The sequence below is a fragment of the Eumetopias jubatus genome, unplaced genomic scaffold (assembly GCF_037043125.1).
Source record: "Eumetopias jubatus isolate StellerSeaLion01/CBP00866 unplaced genomic scaffold, mEumJub1_p1.0 scaffold_10, whole genome shotgun sequence".
NCBI lineage: Eukaryota > Metazoa > Chordata > Mammalia > Carnivora > Otariidae > Eumetopias > Eumetopias jubatus.
In genome coordinates this window covers 23003949-23027153 of record NW_028274816.1, presented here as the reverse complement: position 1 = coordinate 23027153, position 23205 = coordinate 23003949, and the positions used below count along the sequence as shown (strand labels likewise).

General features: G+C 40.7%; 1 protein-coding gene across 8 annotated transcripts in view; it reads right to left on the bottom strand.

Moving 5' to 3' along the window:
- The window catches only part of TANGO6 (transport and golgi organization 6 homolog), a 194758-nt gene that overhangs the window by 50026 nt on the left and 121527 nt on the right, over nucleotides 1-23205 (bottom strand). For 7 of the 8 annotated variants that reach the window (XR_015769133.1, XR_015769134.1, XR_015769136.1 and 4 more), the window contains one exon: nucleotides 4988-5139. The exons of the other annotated variant lie outside the window; for it this stretch is intronic. Coding sequence is in view for 3 of the 7 variants with exons in the window: in XM_088027448.1 (XP_087883574.1) it covers nucleotides 4988-5139 (152 nt within the window). In the remaining 4 variants the exon portion in view is untranslated. The remainder of the gene's footprint in view (nucleotides 1-4987; nucleotides 5140-23205) is intronic. 8 annotated transcript variants of the gene reach the window in all.

Here is a 23205-nt window from a genome sequence, read left to right as displayed (position 1 = left end):
TGCATGACCCTTCCTGTTAGTCTGCTTTACTTATATGGCAATACTGTTCCTGTTTAAGGCACAAAAGCAATCTTTTTTTTTTTTTTTTTTGGCACAAAAGCAATCTTATAAATGAATTGAAAACATTTATTGGGAGACAATACAGAGTATCAAGAGGATGGATGCTGGAACCACCTGCCTACATTCAAATCTCAGCCCTCCACTTCCTATCTGTATGACCTTGGCAACTTATTTTATTTCTCTGTGCCTCAGTTTCCTTTGTGAGAACTGGATCCGTTGACATATACAAGGTACTCAGAAAAGTATTAAGTGCTTGCTATTATTACTATTTTTAAAACATGTAAGAACCAGTCTTCCCAAATAAGCCTTACCCTCTTCTTCATTCAATATTAATCAACAGACACTGAGCACGCACTATATGCCAAGCACTGTGATAGGTGCTAGGGAGTATGCATAGGTAAATAAAGACTGGTCCTGCCCTCGTTGGGCTCACAGTTTGTTAGTGATCATAAACACGCCTAGGATTCATGTTTCAGGGAATCCAGGTCTCAAGAAGTGGGAAAGGGGCTGGCCAGGTAGATGCCCCCAGAGTAGCAGCTCCTCACATGGATGTGTAGGTAGAAACAAAAGGAAGGGCCCCCTTTTTACGTTACCACCCATGGTAAGCAAACAGCCTACTACCTATTCACACTTCATTTCTGAAGGCTTAATAAGCAATCCCAGATTCTTGCTGTGAGCCAGGAAGCTGTAAAACTAACAAGATCCCTCATGATGTAGCCCCTGCCCGCCTCTCTTGCCTCAGCTCTGCCACCAACTTAACCTCCCAACCACCTCCTTCACTCCAGCCTTTCGGATCTTCTAACAGTTCTTCAAACATGCCAGGCTGTCCCATAGCTCAGTGCCTTTGCACAAGCTGTCCCCTCTGCAGAAACGCCTTCTTGGGCTACCCAATTTCTACTTATTCTAAATATTCAGGTCCAAGGGTCTCTTCCTCTAGCACATCTTCGTCAACACTCAAACCTGAGGGGCTCCTAAAATGTGCTCCTACGGCACTTATCACAAAGGATAGCAACTGTAGCCTTTTTTTTTTTTTTTAAAGATTTTATTTATTTATTCATGAGAGACAGAGAGAGAGAGAGAGAGAATGGCAGAGGGAGAAGCAGGCTCCCAAGGAGCAGGGAGCCTGATGCGGGACTCGATCCCAGGACCCCGGGATCATGACCTGAGCCGAAGGCAGACGCTTAACCATCTGAGCCACCCAGGCGCCCCGCAACTGTAGTCCTTGACATCTGTGTCTTCTACTAGGTTACCCATGCCTAGAAGGCAAGGTGGTATCTCGTAGGGTGGTTTTGTAAGCTCGGCCCCTAACAAAGGGCTTGGCACACTGCAGGTGTTGGGTGAACGTACAACTGGGAACATGCAAAGGATGCTGGTTATCCCTGTTCTCTCATTTCCTTGCTGCCATGCTTGGCACTGTCATCATCAGCCTCCTTCAAATGACCAAAATGCTCCATAAAGAAAAATCTTAATTAAAAAAAAAAGTCTTTACTCAAATGTCACCTTTTCAAATGAGGTTGACCTTGAATACCCTATTTAACACTGCGACCTCCCCTCTACCTGACACTATAATGCTGGTCACCCTAGCCTCCTCTACCTTTTATTTTCCACATATACATTATCCCTAGATCCTGGTTACCAATCCTGCAATGTAGGTATTTTAATCTCCCCCTTTCCACTTAATAATCTCTACCTTCCCCACCCCCAGGGGAGGTTAGCTTGAACTAACGCCTGAGATCAAGAGTCACACACTCTACTGCTGAGCCCGCCAGATGCCCCTTTAATCCCATTTTGTAAGTCAGAAACTGAGTTCAGAGTCTAAATTGTGTGCTCAAGGGCGCCTGGGTGGCTCAGTTGGTTAAGCGACTGCCTTCGGCTCAGGTCATGATCCTGGAGTCCCGGGATCGAGTCCCGCATCGGGCTCCCTGCTCAGCAGGGAGTCTGCTTCTCCCTCTGACCCTCTTCCCTCTCGTGCTCTCATTCTCTCTCTCTCAAATAAATAAATAAAATCTTTAAAAAAAATTAAAAAATAAAATAAAAGAAACATTTAAAAAAAATAAAAATAAATTGTGTGCTCAAGTGAATGCAGGTAAGTAGGTGGTGGAGCTAGGTCCTCACTGATTCCCATCCCCAGATGCGCTTGGAAATTGCATTCTCTTTCAAAAGGTCAGGTGGGTCTCCAGAGAGATGACACTTCTTGAATGTTATAAAACTCGCTTTAGCTCAATTTTTCTAATCAATCAAACCAAGAAATTTCTCTAATGCCCTGATAGGAAATCATATGCCACCAGCTTGCTGTAGCAAGCTACAGTTTCCTTAAGAGAGAAAAAGGGAAGAGTCTAAGACTCAAAAAGAAAGCTGGTCTTGTTTTTTGCTTCATAGACAATGAGGTTCAGGTACTGTTTGGGGTCACTGGTTTTAGAAAATGTATGGAATCCTGTCAAACCTGAACTGATCCACCAAGAGATCTGGGATAAGGTTTTTTGTTTGTTTGTTTTTTCCAGACTTATTTATTTGAGAGAGAGAGAGAGAGAACATGAGTGGTGGGGAGGAGCAGAGGGAGGGGGAGAAGCAGGCTCCCCACTGAGCAGGGAGCCCGATGAGGGGCTCAATACCAGGGCCCTGGGATCATGACCTAAGCTGCGGGCAGATGCTTAACCAACTGAGCCACCCAGGCACCCCTCAATAAAGCTGTTATTAAAAATAATATTTAGTCCTCTGTCCCTCCCCCATCCCCATGCTCACTCTCTCTCTAAAAAAAAAAAAGGTAATGATAATATTTAGGTTTGGGGTGCCTGGGTGGCTCAGTTGGTTAAGCCGACTGCCTTCGGCTCAGGTCGTGATCCCGGACTCCTGGGATCAAGTCCCACATCGGGCTCCCAGCTCGGCAGGGAGCCTGCTTCTCCCTCTGACCCTCTCCCCTCTCATGCTGTTTCTCTCTCACTTGCTCTCTAATAAATAAATAATCTTTAAAAAAAATATTTGGGTTTGATTCAGATCACGATTTATGGTTCAGTTTGGGTTGAGTCATGTGAAGAGACTGAGTAAAGAGAAAAAATGCGGGAACCACTTCAATATTTGACCCAGAGAAGTTATAACAGGCTAAAATCTTTAGATAATATAATAAAATAGACCTGCAAATGCCTTCTCTTAAGTGTTACAAGTTCATATACTAAAGGACAAGAGATTTGCTAAGCACCATCCAAAACCACGGAAGATCAGGTACCTAATGGTTCACATACATTAGAGTACTCTAAGGTTTGAAGTTGGTAATAATCATTATTTCTTTTTCTTTTTTTTTTAAGATTTGTTTTATTTATTTATTTGACAGAAAGAGAGACAGCAAAAGAGGGAACCCAAGCAGGGGGAGTGAGAGAGGGAGAAGCAGGCTCCCCACTGAGCAGGGAGCCCAATGTGGGACTCGATCCCGGGACCCTGGGAACATGACCTGAGCTGAAGGCAGAAGCTTAACAACTGAGCCACCCAGGCGCCCCAATAATCATTATTTCTAAGTTATTAAAAAAAGATATATAAATAGGTGATGGGGATTAAGGAGGGCACTTTTTGTGATGAGCACCAGGTGTTGTATCTAAGTGCTGAATCACTAAATTTTACACCTGAAACTAATACTACACTGTATGTTAACTGGAATTTAAATAAAAACTTAAAAAAAAAAGAAAAAAGTACAAAAAATTGGGAATAGGGGTGTGTCCCTCATGGAAGAGCTAAAGAAGAGGAAATGACTGATGGATAAATTTCTTAAAAGTCTGAAGTTGGAATTTAAGGACATGAATAGCCTTTATTATCAATAAAACAAAACCTATAAAGCTCAGGAATCAGGAAATGCCATAAATTCAAGTGTATGCATATATCCATGAATGTATTTCTCTGCTTATTCGTAAGACACAATCGTGAGATATCAAAGAAAATTCCTTCTCACTAGGAACTTCTTCATATTTGCTGTTCAAAATGGTCAGCCTTAGCATACTGAATACTATAGAAGGAGCCAGAATTATTACAGTTTCGTAAGTTTTTGTTGGAGGAAAGTTATGTGCTCTATATGAGAAATCTGATCTCTCACAGATAAAAAATAAATATAAACCATGTTTTATTTATATAGTTATAACTTACAAGCCATCTTCTTCCAAATAAAGATTTAAGACAGTCAAGTGCGTTGGTCATAAAAAGATTCCTGGCCACATATTAACTAGTCTTTTTCTGTCCAGTATCATCTTTAAATAGCAGAGTGCCTAGCACACAGTAGATAGTCAAGACATATATTAATATATTGATGACTAAATAAACACAAGGACAAATATAAAACCTAAGAGGCTAGAGGAAGATGTTCATAGAGGACAACAGCAAGATGCCCATTTCATCAACTCAGAAACTCTAAAACCAGGAGTGTCCAGTGCCAACATCCCGCATAGCTATTATTAGGGCTGCCCATTCAACTTTTATGTACTATGTACCAAGTACTGGGTGTAAAGTGGTCAACAAAACATAGAACTTAATTAGTCTTTTGGGGTAAATAACCTCATCCCCCACCTCTGACCAAAGAGGGCCAGTTAGAATATTTGCCTGAGATTTTTCTGTGAAGAGAGATGAAACTCACAGATGGCCCACAGACCCAGGGTTAAGTTCCATCTGCTCTTGCTTGAGGTGTCTTCAACTCTGTTAGCTATCTTGGAATCTTTATAACAAATCCTCTTTTAATGCATAAGGTAAATTAAGGTGACTTCCTGTCACTTGCAATAAAAAAATTCTTATGAATAGAACTTTCAATATACATACAAGATTAGTGAGGCCAAGGGAGGTTCAATAACTTATCTGATCTGGAAAAAAAACACAGATCTGATTCCCAATCCCCAGCTATATCATAGGTCCAAGAAAAAAACAAGTTTTAGAGAGAGGAATCAATATGTATCACCTCATGAACCACGGAGCCCAGCAGGAAGTCCAGCCTCTGGCACAGTTCTCCAAGGTTTGATAAGCTGCTGGCCCTGTGAGCACTATCTGGATCTCTTGCACCCCTCAGGAAGGTGTGGATCAAAGGTTCTCTGTATTTTGAGACCATGTCCCCTATAGAAGAAAAAAAAAATAAAAATCTTTAAAAATAAATTTTCAAGTTCTTAAAGAAGGAATAATGAGGGGCACCTGGGTGGCTCAGTCAGTTAAGCATCTGACTTCAGCTCATGATCCCAGAGTCCTGGGATGGAGCCCCATGTCGGGCTCCCTACTCAGCAGGAGTCTGCCTCTCCCTTTGCCCCTCCCCCAGCTCATACTCTCTCTCCCTCTCTCAAATAAACAAATAAAATCTTTTCTTTTTTTTTTAAAGAAAGAATAATGATACTATCATGGTATATTGTATGGTATTTTATACTTTCAGAGTACTTGCTTAACCATTAGAAATCATGCTCTGGGAGAATAGTCAATGTCACGTAGGAAGAAGACTAATGATTGACCATAAGACTGAGTGACAATGAGGTCACTGTTGACCCTGACGAGAATGGTTTTGATGGACTGGCAGGGGTGAGAGCACGAGAGAAGTGACTGTAAGTGAATGCAAGAACTGCAGATGGAAAGGTCACTTAAGGAGTTTTTCAGCAAAGCAGATCAAGGAAATTGGGTGGCAGCTGGTCAAGGAAGCGGGGGTCAAAAGAGGTTTTTGTTTTATTTGAAGAGAGGAGAAATAGCACACTAAGACATTCAGAATTGTCATTTTATATATGGAAACAACGTCTTCCTCCACAGGTATGCCAAGAGCTAAAGCTGTTTTGTCCTGATCTAGGTTCCTGAGGCTCTAGTTCCAGAACCCAAGTATAACACTCCACCTTTAGCTTTTTTGTGGCCCTAAGGCTACATGATATTAATAAGGTGACAAAATGGTTTCTGAAGCATTGTTTATAGTCATCTATTCTTTTTTCTATTCTTAATCATCAAAATGATGAATCACAAACACACACAACAAAAACCCCACCAACTTGGCCTATCAGGCTCAGCTCAAAAGCCACATCCTTTAAGAAACCTTCCTCAGTTGGCCTTAATTAGTCCTCCTGGGAAGTCCCACAGTTCTTTGAACTTAAATCACTTTGGCTTAAATCACAAGTGTCACTAATGCCTTGATTCCCACGTTTGCCGCCTCTCTCATTAGACCATAAATTCCTTGAGGGTAGAACTTTGTTTCCATCAGTTCTTAGTAATCTTTGTATGTGCTAGGTACTCAACAAATGCTAACATTGAATTGAATTCATTAATTTATTCAACAAAACAAAATTACGTGCTAGGTATCATGCTCATGTTCTAGGGATAAAATATATAAACATAATCTTTACCCTCTAAGAAGCCCAAAGTTTAGGAGGTGGGTACAAACGGATAAGTACCAACAATTACAGCACTGTGTGCTCAATGCCCAAATGCCAGCAGAGAATCAAGCAGAGGTTGCTTGGAGAGCCCAATTTCACTCATCTCAGTCACTCTGGAATGGGGAGGAGGAGGCGGCTTGTCTTGATTTTCTTTTCCCTCAGGGTCAGGAACACAATGTATTTTCCATACAATAAGATTAAAGATGAAGGAGAAACTTCTCTAAAATGCTCCCAGTTCCTAATATACTCTGGGCAAAGACTCACCCTCTGCCCAGTTAACATTAACACATATTACAGAAATTGAGTCAGTGGTAACTCAGCTACAGCCTATTTCCAGAATAGAAGACAGGGGACTTTGTGCCTACTCTTAGACCTAGTATTTGTATTTCTGAATATCAGTCCTGAAGAAGTAGACACATATATGCACAAGGGTATCTGCATAAAGCTTTTACTGCAGAATTGTTAATAGTGAAAAATGAGAAAAATTTAATTAAATATTAACTAATATGGAAGTGGTTAAATAAACATATGTATTACAGAATACTATGCAGTCATTAAAAAAAATGACAGAATTATATGTACTAATATGGAAAGGTCCCTTAAGACACTATTAAAGCAAAAGGAACTAATAGAACCAGTATCATTCCATTTGTGTACGTAAAATGCACACATGCAACTTCTCTCACTATTAACAAACCAAATGTACAGATTAAAATGTCTGAAATATACAAATGTATGGAAAAATAATAAGAAGGATATAGTAAAAGAGAAGGTTTATTTTTTTAAGATTTTATTTATTTATTTGAGAGAGAGAGAGCATGAGTGGGGTTGCGGGGAGGGGCAGAGGGAGAAGAAGAAGCAGACTCCTCATTGAGCAAGGAGCCTGATGCAGGGCTTGATTCCAGGACCTGGAGATCATGACCTGAGCCAAAGGGAGATGCTTAACCGACTGAGCCACCCAGGCGTCCCAAAAGAGAAGGTTTAAATATCTTGTCCACAGAGTAAATATACCCAAGATCAAAGTTTGGTAGTTTGACACTTAACTCCTATGATATACTGATTGTATTTAAGATGTCCAACTAAGAGGAAAACATATGTTTCTACTTTTGTTGTAGTACTTTTCCTTTCTGGAGTTAGAAAGGAACTTGCTCGTTCTGTAGTGTGAGAGTTAAGAGATGTGTGCTCTGGGGGCACTTGGGTGGCTCAGTTGGTTAAGTGTCTGACTCTTGATTTCAGCTTGGGTCATGACCTCAGGGTCCTGAGATCAAGCCCTGGGTTGGGCTCTGTGCTCGGCAGGGAGTCTGATTGAGATTCTCTCCCTCTCCTTCTACCCCTGACCCTGCTTGCACAATCTCTCTCTCTCTCAAATAAATAAATCTCAAAAAAAAAAAAAAAAAAGAGATGGGTATTCTAGTTTTGGCCCTGCTATCAATTAGCAGTGTGACTTTGGGCAATGTTTCCCCTCTCTGGACCAGCTAGAGATAAGGCACTTAGACAAGACCAATCTCTCTGGCCCCTTCCAGTTTTAAGAATCTATGAGTTGGGCGCCTGGGTGGCTCAGTCGTTAAGCGTCTGCCTTCGGCTCAGGTCATGATCCCAGGGTCCTGGGATCGAGCCCCACATCGGGCTCCCTGCTCGGCGGGAAGCCTGCTTCTCCCTCTGTCTGCTGCTCCCCCTGCTTGTGTTCCCTCTCTCACTGTGTCTCTGTCAAATAAATAAAAAAATCTTAAAAAAAAAAAAAGAATCTATGAGTTAATGGGTCATGTTTGGTTTAGTCATTCAGGAGACTGGAAAGGAGGAGCACACATTTACCATCCCTGGAGGGAGGCTACTGCCGTGAAAGGAATGAAGTTTCCTTGTTGGGAAGGAAGGCACAGTTTGGAAATCCGAAAGGAGGGGAAATTGCAGGATGAAAGGTTAAGAGCAGATAACAAACAAGTGAATGCTTACCAATGTAGGGATTTAGAGTTAAAAATGAGTGGTAAAGAAAAGGAATCATGTGCTAGGCAGTACAGTAGGCCAGGGGATCCAATCATAAACAAGAAAGACACAGTCCTTGAGAAAAATTTTAGGAAGAACATCAAGAGGTATCTCATTAATTCATCCAGCCAATTCACCTTTGTCTTTTTAAGTGTTTTTTTGTTTTGTTTTATTTGTTTTTTTGTAAACTCTGCCCCCAACATGGGGCTCGAATTCACGACCCCAAGATCAAGGGTTACATGCTCTACTGACTGGGCCAGCAAGGCTCCCCTCATCCACCAAATCTTAACTGAGTAGCTACATTACTACAAGTATGTTCTCAGTCTGGAGGTAGTAAAACATGAGCAAGAAAGTAAAGGTCCCATCTTCATGAAGCCTACTTCTGGGGGGGGGGGGAAGTCAAGAAACAGTAAATAAATTTTCCTGTAGCAGAAAGGGCTATGAGGTAAAAAAAGAAAGGTGTGTGGGGGTAGAAAGGGTGGGGGAAGACTGAGAGCTACAGATGAGGGCCCAGGGAACAGCTCTCAGAGGAGAAGACCTGAAGGAACAAGTCATGAAGACTGTGGAGGACAGTGAAGAGTAAATGGACAACAGAAGTTTGATATTCAGTGTAGATATCATAGAGTTGTTTCTTATCCTGACCTGCCGTAAAAGGACACAGTAGTACATTAACAAAACCACAATTTAACATTCCATGTATATAAATTCCTGCCCTGCCTGAGCTTCATTACTACTTTCAAAATGAGCATCCATTTAACTGCATGCTCCACCAATCCCATTCCCAAGAACACCTAAGAACCCAGAAGAGCCAGCCCGGAGGAAAGCTAGCATCTCAAGAGCCCTGCACCGTACCCCGTCAGTGGGCTCTGTGCCACGCACTTCTTTGTTGTCAGGTTTGGGGCTAGAAGAGCTGGAACACTGTATTCGCTTTGCATTTCTCAAAGCGCTCTGTCGTCAGGTTCTCTGCAACCTGATCTCCCTTAGAGCTCACATACACAGCCTCCATTTGTCACACCCTTGCTAGATCCTGCTCTCCTTCATGGATCTATGTCTCTGCTCCCACTTCCTGGGGGCCACTGCTTGCCTCTGATTAATCCTCCCTCCCCTTAACTCCTACCATGCCATGTAGCTAGTTTCTCAAGACTGTACTGGATTCTAGTCTCCAGGTTGGGGGTCAGTCCTGACCAGGTTTCTATGTAGAACAAAATGAATGCATGTAGTCAAGAGAATATAGCTTTCAGGGCTGCAATTTGACACAGGCAGAGATTTGCAAGATCCTACATAAAGGGTTCTTAATTTTAGCTTTAGGGATCCCTATATGTCACATTTTATTATGCACATCTCATTGGCATTCTCCCATTCTTCCTTGCAAAGAGCACTATTTCTGTTCAATTTTGTTCATGTATCCACCATCCCCCCGGCCCCAGCCATCACCCATGTGATTATGTGATTCAGGCTAATGTCTTCAAGGGTCTAAGTGAATCATGGTAGACACATCCCCTTGCCTTAATTGGTTTATGTATGGGCATGTGACCCAGTCTGAACAATGAGGTGTGAAAGAAAATCTGCTGAAGACATTTTACCTCTGCTATGACAACACCTTTGGGTTACTGCAGCCAACCTGAAACCATGAGGGACCAGAGGATGAAGTCAATAGCTGAGGTTGGCAGAGCAGAAAAATGAAAGGAATCTGGGTCTTGAATGATATCATGAAGCCAAAAAATTAACCAGTCCTGGACTTTTTGTTTTGTGCAATGATTCATTCCTTACTGTTTAAAGCCAGTTGAGTTGGGAGTTTCTGTTATCTGCACCCAAAAGCATTCTAACATATAATATGAAAACTGGAATGTTCTTTAAAATTATAGAGCACTTTGGAGCACCTGGCTGGCTCAGTTGGAAGAGCATGCAACTCTTGATCTTGGGGTCGTGAGTTCAAGCCCCACATTGGGTACAGAGATTACTAAAAAAAAAAACCTTAAAAAAAATTGTAGAGCATTTCTATGTCAGTTCAATGTCTATCAATACAAAGCCAGAAAAGTTAAATTTGCCCAAACGAACTTAAGACAGTGCATACACACACACACACACACACACACACACACACACACACACACACGACTTTTCCAAAGAGCTAAGTCATCCTTATACATGTGCCAACCTATTAAAAAAAAAAAAGGTGAGTAACTATTTACAGTAGTAGTTCATGTGAAGGGGTTATATGCTGAGTATATTTCGCAACTATTGACTAACCCATTTCATTATGAACTAAAACCTTGGGCTCTGGGACACCTGCTACTATTCCTTAGTTTCTGATTAAGCAATAAAACCTCAATTATCCCATCCAGAAGGGTTGGGTTTAGGGTTTGTTTGTTTGTTTTTTTGGGGGGTTGTTGGTTTTTTTGTTTTTTTTTGTATTCTTCTTTATCCAGATGAGATGTTCTCGTTGCTTCAGTTGAAACTTATTTGAACCACAAGATTCCAAAATCCTAATTCACCTTTTGTCTTTAAGATAGCACATACTTGGGCGCCTGGGTGGCTCAGATGGTTGGGCATCTGCCTTCGGCTCGGGTCATGATCCCAGGGTCTTGGGATCGAGTCCCGCATCGGGCTCCCTGCTCAGCGGGGAGCCTGCTTCTCCCTCTGCTTCTCTCTCTCTCTGTCTCTCATGAATAAATAAATAAAATCTTAAAAAAAAAAAAAAAGATAGCACATACTCGCCCCCGGCAAGAGCGAACATTAACATCCTGTTACATTGTCCCCTTAAAAATATGCATATTATATGGCTTTTACAAAAAATGGTATTGATTTCTGATTTTCCTCACCCCCATATTCAGAAAGTACTCACTACAGACTACAATATTTAGACTAAGAGATACCCATGAGAATTGAAGTTAGAGAGACCACCATCTTTTCCTCAGCCATTTCTGACTGGCTTCAGGGAAATGAACACAGTAAATTCAAGCTCACTTTTAGAAACTTACTCAAGTAGATGCTAGTCAGAGAGGTTTATCTTCGTTCAGCTCTAATAACTTCTACTTTGTGCAATGATGATGACAACACCTGGCTATTTGCATTTCCATATTCTTCTCAGGAAGTCAGCAATAATCAACCTGAGAAACACACACCTGTGTGTTCAAGAAAGCAAGTGAAGGATCTAGATTTGTTTGAACAAACTTGATAAGAATGAGTTGCTTCGGAAGGTGAAAAATCAAGTGCATAGTGAAAAGAGAGATGGAAAATTTTTTAACCTATGACTTACTTGTATCAATTATCATCTATGTGAAAAGATTCTTTTCATATATTAGGATTTGGAAGATTTTTATCAAGCTTTTCAATGGAACTTTCAAGTGCACACTGATTCATTTATGAGATCCCATCTTCTTTCACAGAAGAGCTGAGATGACTTGCAACAAGAGACTCTAGAATGCAGTGTAGAAGAATGCTATCAAATCTGAATTAACAGAATCACTTCTGGAGCCAGGGGACCTGCTGATTTCAAGGGCTCAACCATTCCCCTTGTTAACTGAAACAGCTCTTAAAAGTGAAATTGAGAAAAGGTGAGTGAGAAAGAAAATGCCACCCTTGGCCAAATCCTTACACCAGCTTATTAAAGCTCCACTATTAATGTCTGGGGGACTCCTCTATTCCTTCTTTCTTTCCTCCCTTCTGTCCTTTCCTTTTAATTAAAAAAAAAAATTTGGAGGCAGAGAAATGAACGCAGGTACAACCATTCCTACGTACTCTATTCTATCTACCAATAGGAAGCAACTAAGAAATATCCTGTCCAGGGGCGCCTGGGTGGCTCCGTCGGTTAAGCGACTGCCTTCAGCTCAGGTCGTGATCCTGGAGTCCCGGGATCGAGTCCCACATCGGGCTCCCTGCTCAGCGGGGAGCCTGCTTCTCCCTCTGACCCTCTTCCCTCTCGTGCTATCTCTCATTCTCTCTCTCTCTGAAATAAATAAATAAAATCTTTAAAAAAAAAAAGAAATATCCTGTCCTGCTGGTTAAGGTATTGCTGAGTAAAACCAGTTATATTTTTCAAAGATCGAACGATCACTTACAGCCAGCACTCCTCTGTAATCAGAAGTTTATATGCATTCTGAGTAATGTTTTAGTCCAGTGTTTCTTAAACACAAACACGGGCACTGAAATTGTGCAGTGCGACTTGATTATAATGTGAATCCAGGTGATTCAAAATTATCAGTAAGATGAAAATGCAACATTTAAAAAATTCTTTTAGAGAATTCACAGATCCCTAAAATATATCAGAATTTAATCTCCAGGCTTCATTTTGAGAAAGGCCCTTCCCACTAGCCAATTTAATGAAAACATTTAATATGTACTACTATGGGCAAGGGATTCCATAGGGCACTAGAGATTGAGAGATGGAGGAGATTTTGTTCTTCCAATAATTTTTTTTTTAAGTAAGCTCCACTCCCAGCATGGAGCCCAATGTGGGGCTTGACCTCATGACCCTGAGATCAAGAGTCACATTCTACTGAGTGAGTCAGCCAGGTGCCCCTGATAATGCCCCCCCCTTTTTTTTAATAGACTTTATTTTTTAGAGCAGTTTTAGGTTCACAGCAAAATTGGGCAGAAAGTACAGAGTTCCCATATACTTCCTTCCCTCTCTTTCCCCAGATTCCCCCACTAGCAACATCCTGCACCAGAACCAGACATTTGTTTCAAATGATGGACCGATACGAACACAGCATTATCATCCAAAGCCCACAGTTTACATTAAGGTTCACTCTGGTGTTGTACAACTGCATGGGTTGACAAATGTATAAGGACATGTATCCAGCATTATAGTATCATACAGGAGAGCTTCACTGACCTAAAGCTCCTCTGTGCTCTGCCTCATCTCTCATCCCCATCTCTCCCTCTGGGCTAACCCCTGGCAACTACCGATCTTACTGTCTCTATAGTTTTGCCTTTTCCAGAATGTCCTATTGTTCCAACAATATGATAGGGTATGTAGACTTGGCTTCTTTCACTTAGTAATAGGCTTTTAAGGTTTCTCCATGTCTTTTCATAGCTTGATAGCTCTTTTTTTTTTTAAAGATTTTATTTATTTATTTGACAGAGAGAGACAGTGAGAGCAGGAACACAAGCGGGGGAGTGGGAGAGGGAGAAGCAGGCTTCCTGCCGAGCAGGGAGCCCGATGTGGGACTCGATCCCAGGACCCTGGGATCATGACCTGAGCCGAAGGCAGACGCTTAACGACTGAGCCACCCAGGCACCCTATAGCTCATTTCTTTTATGTGCTGAAGACATTCCACTGTCTGGATATACTACAATTTATTTATCCAATCACCTACCGAAGGACATTTTGGTTGCTTCCAAGTTTTGGCAATTATGAATTAAGCTGCTATAAACATATACAGGCAGGTTTTTGTGCAGATATACGTTTTCAGCTCATTTGGGTAAATACTAAGGGGCATGATTGTTGGATTATATGCTAAGAATATGTTTAGTTTTATATGAAACTGCCAAACTGCCTTTCCAAGTGGCTGAACCACTTTGCATTAGCGGTTCCCCACTCTTCAAATCCTTAACTTCATGCCCCAATGATATGACCCTGCCTATTTTCAGTCATATTCACCTAGCAGCATGCCCTTTGTTACAGTCGCCTGGTATAGCTAATTTAAAAATATGATATATACATTGAGTGGAATATTATTTGTCAGTAAAAAGGAATGAGGTTCTGATACATGCGGCACCATAGATGAACTCTGAAAACATTAAGTGAAAGAACACAGTCACACAAAAAACCACATATGTATGATTTCATTTATGGAAATGGAAATGACAACAATAAGTAAATCCTTAGATACAGAAAGTACATTTGTGATTGCCTGACTGGGAATGGGTACAGAATTTCTTTTGGGGTAATGAAATGTCCTAAAATTGACTGTGGTGATGGTTCACAACCTTGCGAACACACAAAAAAATTCTGAACTGTACATTGTAAATGGGTGAGTTGTATGGTATATGAATTACATCTCAATAAAGCTGCCTTTTTAAAAAGAAGTTTTGGAAGTAGGAGGGGTAGGAGGACTAGAGAATCTATTTTACAATAAAGCTGGAAAAAAATAACTTACATAAAAATCTTCACATACTAGAAGAGAAGAGGTATACAGAAACAGAATCAGATGTAAAATACACTTCTGCCTTCTAAAAGCTCAGAGACCACAGGCTTGGGGCAAATTCCATGGACAAATCACAATGGCTGCTTCCCTCAAACATGAGGCAGGGGATCCGGATTCTTTGACGATATGCCCAATACAGGAACCAGATCCTGCCCTTGACCACCAATGAAGCAGAACCCAGAGTTTTCCCTCTGCTTTGTGAATGGCATTGCTTCTGCCAGCTCTTTGCTTCCTTATTTGTCAGTAAAAGATGTGCCAATACAATTTCAGTCTTTACTACTTCAGAGCTGCCAGTTTAGGGAGTGACATTTTTAAAAACCTTCTACATTAACATTCACTGCATCAGTTTTTTTTTTTAATATTTAGTGTAATTCAAAAGTCTCTTAAACGAGGCAAGAAAAATATTGAAGATTTAAACCTAGAGGTCTTTGTATACAGTTAGCCGTTTGGTCCAATATCCCATCTCTAGGTATGGCTGTGCCAAACCACATTTGACAAACATTAACCCAAGGAGAGTTAAGACCTCCTGCAAATATTTAAAAACCTTTGTGCTCCAGCCTTTTTTATTTTGTCTAAATCAAATCTCTTCTTCGCTTTATTTTCCTCCCCTGTATGGACCGGATTCAAGTGGCGATAGAGAACTGGTCATTCTCTGCATATCTCTGAATCTTCATCTTATCTTTGCAAGCTCCCAGATCTCAGTTACAGTGTTTAAACCCCCTCTGTAATCCAACCAGTTTAAGTACACTCTTCCTCTCTCCACGATAGTACTTTCTATACTTTCAGTTTTTATATTAGATATATTGGGGAGAAAAAAAAGTAAAAGTCCAAGACAGTTAAATGATACAACATGCACAATTTCACTAAATTAGGGCGCCTGGATGGCTCAAAGTTAAGCGACTGCCTTCACCTCAGGTCATGATCCCAGAGTCCCAGGATCGAGTCCCACCCACATCGGACTACCTGCTCAGCGGAGAGTCTGCTTCCCCCTCTGACACTCCCCCCTCTTGTGCTCTCTTTCTCTCTAATAAATCAATAAAATCTTTAAAAATATTTTTTTTCACTTAGTTACCAAAAAGGATAGAGAGAAACTACTTTCCTCTCATCTTGAATTCCCATTTATTCTGGAGCTAAAGTGATCCTTAGGGGTAGCATCATGGACAGTCACATGCCCTCACAGAAATACTGCTGCTGATCCAGTCAGTGAGGAAATAGGAGACAATAGAAATCTAATTCTGTTCATGTACACTATTATGTCTTTCTTAACATCTATTCATTTTTCTTCCATTTCAGAAACCAGAACTCTACTTCACTACTGAAAGATACACAGCAGAAGAACTACCAGTCGCTTGTAACATCTCATGCCATACAAGTTATTGCTATGTGTGGACCAGAGTCAACAGAGATTATAATTTCTGTCAAGGTCAGAAGCAGATTCGATTGACAGGGCAGATCCTGACAGGCAGGATTTCCCCTCTAAAAGCCATTTAGAGAATTAAATAATTTAAATGCAATTAATTTTTGATAAAATTCATCATTAAAAAACTCATAGGTAAATTTTGATCTATTAACAACAATTACCTTTCAGCCTTGAATTTCCCCTGCAGCTCTGGGGAAATCATCTCTTTTCTGATTTTGGTTTCCCTCCCCCACACAGCCCTTTATGAACAGGGGAGAGATTTTAGTGAAGATCAGTTATGCAGCTACAGACACAAAATGCCCTGGAATAAAACAGTGTTGTGTGCCCTTGCAAGCCTCTTTATCTGCAAAGCCCTGTGTGCCTATTATCTTGTTAGAGGCTCACAAAAATTTGAGGTAGGTAGAAAAGAAATCCTATTAACTCTGTATTACAAACAAGTTAAGAAAAGTTGAAAACAGGCTGATCCCAGGTCACACAGCTACTGAAGAACAGACAAGTTTTCAAGACCAGGCTCCTGTCTCCAGGCAGAGGGTTTTTTCTACTGCCATCAGGACATTTACTTGGCTTTCCATTAAGATCAGCAGGAACTTCCGTTCTGAAACAAAGGACATAAATGTGGCCAACTGGTTCCCCCGCATCTCTGACATTTCAGTCCTTGCAATTTTCTTCTCTCTGTTTAACCTTATAAAGCATGGGCAGAAGAGAAGCCTGGGACTTAGTCCTTAAAACAGTGCTGGTCCATGGGCAATCACCAGACCTGTCACTTTATTGTCTTGTGTAAGGGCGGGAATCCTATTAATTCTAGCCTCCAGAGAAGAACCAAAAAATTCCCCTCTTCTTTCCCATTTTCAAGGGGGAAAGAACTGAATACTTTCGATTTCCTGACAGTAGGAGATGACTGACAAATGGCTTTGTGAAAGCTGCTGAACCCTTCAACTTGATGCACATATTAGGGCACCGCGGCGTGCTGGAGCCAAAGCCACCGTCTAGTCTTGATAGGGCTTGCCAGGGAGGCAGGTCACACTAGTCACCGGGCAAGAATGCTGGGTAGTCCCTGGATAGATTTCCCCCTACTGGTGTCTACATGTCAGGACCCACATTTCTCCCTAAGGCTAATTGTTGATCTGCCGCTTTTGGTTTTTCATTCATACTGTTATCCTTTTTAAGGTAATGTAACCAAGACATGACCCTGACTTATGAGAAGGTTAGCAAAGATTTCCAGGCTTCTTAGCCCTCCCTTTCCTGGGTCTAGTTTCATTGTATCTCATCACACAGCCCACATAAGCAGGGATAGTTTGCATGTAAATTATATGTAGACAGATGTTGATAGACTTACATGTAACCCAAGGAAGACCCCTGTGGACAAGTTATTAAATTAAAACAAACCTGTCCGTGGGGCTATTGTTGGTGCAAGTGACCTCCCAGGCATGTTTTAGAGAGACAGGGAGACCTTCTCGTCTCCAAACAGTTCTTCTATTAGCAAACTGTACTGCCTCGGAGTCTACTTAAGGATTAGAACTTCATTTCTTTGGACTACACAGCCTCCCTATTAAAAATGTAAAATCATCCCAAGAAGGGCAGCACAACAGGAGGCTGCCATCCATCCCTTAGTAAATATTAATATGCCCGCCTCCTCCTTTTTACAAGCTGGGAAGGAACAAGAAAGATTTGATGGTGAGATAATTTCTGAAATTTGATTACTTTCTAGTGATGGTCAAGCCTGAGTAGGGACCTGTAGAGGGAAATTTTAAATGGGAGGGGAGAAGGGAAAAAGAGTTAAGTGAAGGCACTGGGAGAAGTAGAGACCCTACCTAACACTTTGACCTGCGCAAGGACGTTTTCTTTCCTTATCTTCAAATCACAAAGTGATGTGCAAATAAGAACCACAGATAAATATCTTTGGGACAAAGTAAAACAATGCACAGGAAATGCTTTGTACCAATGGATCTTTGGCAACTCAATGAACTAAAGTAAAACGGAAACAAAGTTTGAAATAGGAGATGCCAAGACTTCTATAGTTAGGTATTAACTAGATTACTCATTCCATTTCATCAGCTCATTGAACTTCAAGATTGGTTTAATCAGTGTATAAACTATCAGTTTACACAAAGTCACCCTGCAAGGAAAATCTGCAACAACTGACTCTACCCCTGTATGTTACTGACAAGACAAATAGGGTAGTTCTCCCGAAAAGTGTGCTTGAGACAGTGACAGACTTCAGAAACGTGGTGGAATTTTCTTGAAGGGCGGAATTAACAAAGTAAAGCACAGAAATGTGATCACAAGGAAGGAAAAGTTCCAGGTTTATTGCAAGTTATTTTAAAAGATGAAAGAAGAAAAAAAACTTGATATTTTAAATGGAGACGCTCTTTACAATTTTGTAATGATGAAAGTATTAAGACCATTTCCACTGACTTAATTAATTTAATTTGCTACATAAATGTTCAAACTCGTTAAAGCATGCCCAAGTGTTGGTTAGCCTCATAATATTGACAAACACAAATCAGGAAGCCTGTGGCCTGAGAATATACTTCATGTTTAAATTATTAACAGAACATTCCTCAAGTGCTACGAAATCAGGTCAAACAAAAGGAAAATTAAGTTACAATTTCTTTCTAAAGGGATTATTATATTTCAATTAGATTGTTGGTGTATTCTCTTTTAAGTCCATTAAGTCATAAATGAATGCAAGGATCTATTTCAAGATTTGCAAAGAAAGGGGAGAATCAGGTGCTTCTCTGTCCTGTATCCTTTCACATACACACTGAAGGATCCAAATTAATGTTTTCATTTGCTCTAAATAGGAATAGGGGAGTGAGATAAGAAGAAGTATGAAGACACTGAAAATAAAAATAGCAGAAGAAAATGCTGGAGCATTCAAGTATACTTAATATTGTTATCTTTGAAGAAAGGACCCTTTGCCAATGGCACCTTGTACCTTCTGAGCCAATGATTCTTGCAGTTGGTGATTTTCAGAAAAGAAACGCCATATCTACTCAAATATATTTAAAGAGAACTAATTACAAAAGGTAATACTTCTGCGGTTAAAAGTAAAATACAAAGCTTGATTTGGGGAGGAAAAGGACTTAAGAATGATCTGGAAAGATGAGTCACTTCCAAAGAGACTCAATTGAAAAGCAAGTAGTGAAGGACTGTCAAAGAAACAGATTTATATGCTGGGAAAATGGTTACCTTAGAATAGAGGTCAGCAGACTTGTTTTGTAAAGAGCCAAAGAGTAAATACTTTTGGCTTTGAGGGCCATACAATTTCTGTGTTAACTACTCAACTTTTGTCATTTTGGTGCAAAAGTTGCCACAGACTACTATTTATAAGCAAATACGCATGACTGTTTTAATAAAATTTTATTTATGAACACTGAAATTTGCATTTTATATTCTTACTATATCACAAAAGATTATTATTTTGCTTCCCCCCAACCATTTAGATTTTATTATTATTTTTTAAGTAATCTCTACACCCAACATGGGGCTCGAACTTAAAACCCCAAGATCAAGAGATGCATGCTCTACTGACTGAGCCAGCCAGGAGCCCCTCAACCATTTAAAAATGTGAAAACCATTCTTGCTTATAGGCTGCGCAAAAATAGACAACAGGCTGGATTTGGCCTACAGGCTATAGTTTATTGACCCCTGCAATTTCCCAACATAAAAGCCCCACGATTTTTTTGTTACAGAAATTAATTCCCTGTTGCTACTGCAGTCATCAATGTACATTCTGCTTCTAAGAGCTCATGCCAATATCAGGCAGCTGGTTTTCACAGTATAATTTGGCTTTTATAGTCTCCATATCAATTAAAATAAAAGTTTTGATTAAAGCAAATAACATTTATTTATGACAGTTGTGATTAAGGGCTCAGACCCAGCACCAACTAGCAGTGTGACCTGGGGAAGTCACTAACTCTTCTGAACCTGTTACCTTTTCTATAAAATGGCAGAGAAGAAGAATCACCTTGTTGGGCCACTTAAAGCATTATGAGAGAACATGCACATGAAGTGATTAACAGAGAACCTGGCATGGAAGAAGACCTCAACTTTAATTTGTATGCTGGAATGAAACAGGATGATCACCTATTTTACTTGTCTAAAGGGCTACTTTCTCAGGGTTGGCCTTGGGAAATGAAGGAATATGATTTACTCACTCAAAAATAACAAGAAGATAATAGCAACCAACATTTCTTCACCCCCTACCATGAAAGACACTGGTTCTGAATACTACATATATTATCTTTCATTATTACCTTATCAGGTAGTTACTATAATTATCCCCAATTTATAGTTAAGTAACAGAGAGATAATGTAATTTGTGCACAAAAATTAAAATGTATTCCAAGGTGATGTCTATATGTCAAACTCTTATTTACCTGCCCAATGGCTGCCACAATCAATAGCCCCACCTCTCTACTTGGTATCTGGCAACCTCACCACGGGAATTAATACAGTAATGAGTATGTCTCTGTAATGACACTCAAATATCTGTAAGGAATATCATATATATTATACCATTTGAGTCTCTCAACATTTCTATGAGAATAACAGCTCCTGGGTGGATTACAATTCCATCTTCACTACATGTTAAAAAAAATGACAGTCTCTCATTTCTTCCTCTGAATTGCTATAATATCTACTTTTCGGGGGCATGTGGGTGGCTCAGTTGGTTAAGCCTCTGACTCTTGGTTTCGGCTCAGGTCATGATATCGGGATGGTGAGATCGAGCCCCATGTTGGGCTCCACACTCAGTGTGGAGTCCGCTTGAGATTCTCTCCCTCTCCCTCCACCTCTTCCCCTGCTCTCATGTTCTCTTTCTCTCAAATAAATAAATAAAATCTTAAAAAAAAATCTGCTTTTTCTCACCATTCTCACAGACACCCCTCTAATCAAAGTCCTCATCTCTTTGTGCCAAGGAATACCACAACAGCCTCCCAGAGATCTCTCTGGCTCCAGGCGCTCCTTTCTTCATCCATCTTTCATGCCCCTGCCAAGCACACCTACACATCTCTCATGTTGCTTCCTTTCTTATGAATCTATAGTGATTACCAAATGCCCATCACATCAAGTCCAAACTCCTCTGTCCAGCCTTCAGAGCTCTGCCCCACCCTCCATATCTAGACTTATTTCCCCAAGGCACCAAACACAACTTGTTGTAGGAAGACAGCTCTCCATTCATACCACATGCCTTCCACTTTTGTTCTGTTCTCATGCTTTCTTTCCTATCTGGGGACATCTTTTCTCCTCCTTTCTCACATGTAACCCCTAGTTGGGTATCCATCATCAATTCTCTTGCCCAGATTGCCCCAACAATATTCTAAGCAGGTCTACTTGCTTCTAGTCTTGTCCCACTGTCATCCTTCATAGAGCAACCAAAGTGATCTTGTTAAAATGTAGTTATGACTAATTCTTCCCTCCTTAAAATCTTTCAATGGCTTCCATTTAAGGTCAACAAAAGTCCAAATCCCTTAACACAATACAAGCAGGTCTTTATGATCTTGGCTTTTTGAACCAAGTCAGGCCGTGGAAACCGGTCTAAGTTTGAAGATGAATGAGAATCATGATTTCCTCTCTTTTTAAAAAAAAAAAAATCGTTTTTAGTAATTTTTTTAAAAAGATTTTTTATTTTTTATTTGACAGAGAGAGAGAGAGAGAGAGAGAGCACAAGCAGGGGGAGTGACAGGCAAAGGGAGAGGGAGAAGCAGGCTCCTTGCTCAGCAGGGAGACCAATGTGGGGCTCGATTCCAGGACCCCGGGATCATGACCTGAGCCAAAGGCAGATGCTTAACCATCTGAGCCACCCAGGCGCCCCTTTAGTTATTTATTTTTAGAAATATTTTATTTATTTATTTTTGAGAGAGAGCACGTGCAAGCAGGGGGAAGGGCAGAGGGAAAGGGAGAGAGAGAATCTCAAACAGACTCGCTGCTGAGCACAGAGCCCAACACAGCGCTCTATCTCACGACCCTGAAATCATGACCTGAACCAAAATTAAGAGTCGGCCGCTCAACTGACTGAGCCACCCACGCGCCCCATATTTGCTGAGCCCAACAGAGGGCTCAAACTTAAAACCCCAAGGTGAAGAGTCACATGTTCTACCACTGAGCCAGCCAGGCACCCCTGTTTTCTTCTTTTTTAATTTCATTTACTCGTAAAGTAGCAATCACGCAGGACAAAGATACATGAATAAGGTGAGGATTCAGGGAAGTGAATATAGTCTCCCACTGCCTCTCTTCAATCTCAGGGAGTGTGCTGAAATTGAGCATGTATAGACCAGACTCAAAGCAGCTTGCAGCTAAGGCTAAAAAAACTAAAGAGAGATCTGAACTGCTGCACATCACAGGCAAGACAAAGTCTGCAGTCTGAGTCTAAGTTAACTGCCTAGTAAAACAAGAAAAAATTTTTTTAAGATTTTATTTATTTGACAGAGAGACAGCGAGAGTGGGAACACAAGCAGGGGGAGTGGGAGAGGGAGAAGCAGGCTTCCCGCTGAGCAGGGAGCCTGATGCGGGGCTCGATCCCAGCACCCTGGGATCATGACCTGAGCCGAAGGCAGACGCTTAACGACTGAGCCACCCAGGCGCCCCTAGTAAAACAAAAATTTAACAGTGTTTGGTGGACTACAAAAGAACCCACAGCCTGCCCAACATAATACTCATAATGTCTAGGACATAATCCAAACTTGGTTGTTACACAAAAATATAACTCATTCTCAAGGAGAAATATCTATCAACAGAAGCCAATACTGAAATGATATAGATATTTTAACTGCCGAAATGGATTTTAAAGCAGCTACTATAACTATGCTCAAGGAGGTAAAGGAAAATATACTTAGATGAAAAGACAGGAAATCTCAATAGAGAAACAGAATGTATAAAAAGAACCAAATGGGGAATAAAATAACCCAAATTTGAAATTCTAGAAATGACAAATACCTAAAATAAAAAATTTACTGGATGGGCTTAAATTCACAGGATGTCAAAGAAAAGAATTCCTGAACCTGAAGATGGATCAATTGAAACTGTCTAATCTGAAGGAAATAGAAAAGACTTGGGAGAGGGAGGAAGCAGAGCCTGAGGACAAAAGCAAAAAATTCTAGCATACATTATAACTGGAGTCCTAGAATGAGGACTGAAAACTTAAAACAAAGTAGTATCACTAATAAGTCAGGAGTGGAGATTAAGAAGGATAAAATATACTTGATCCAAAAGAAGTAAGAAAAAGAGG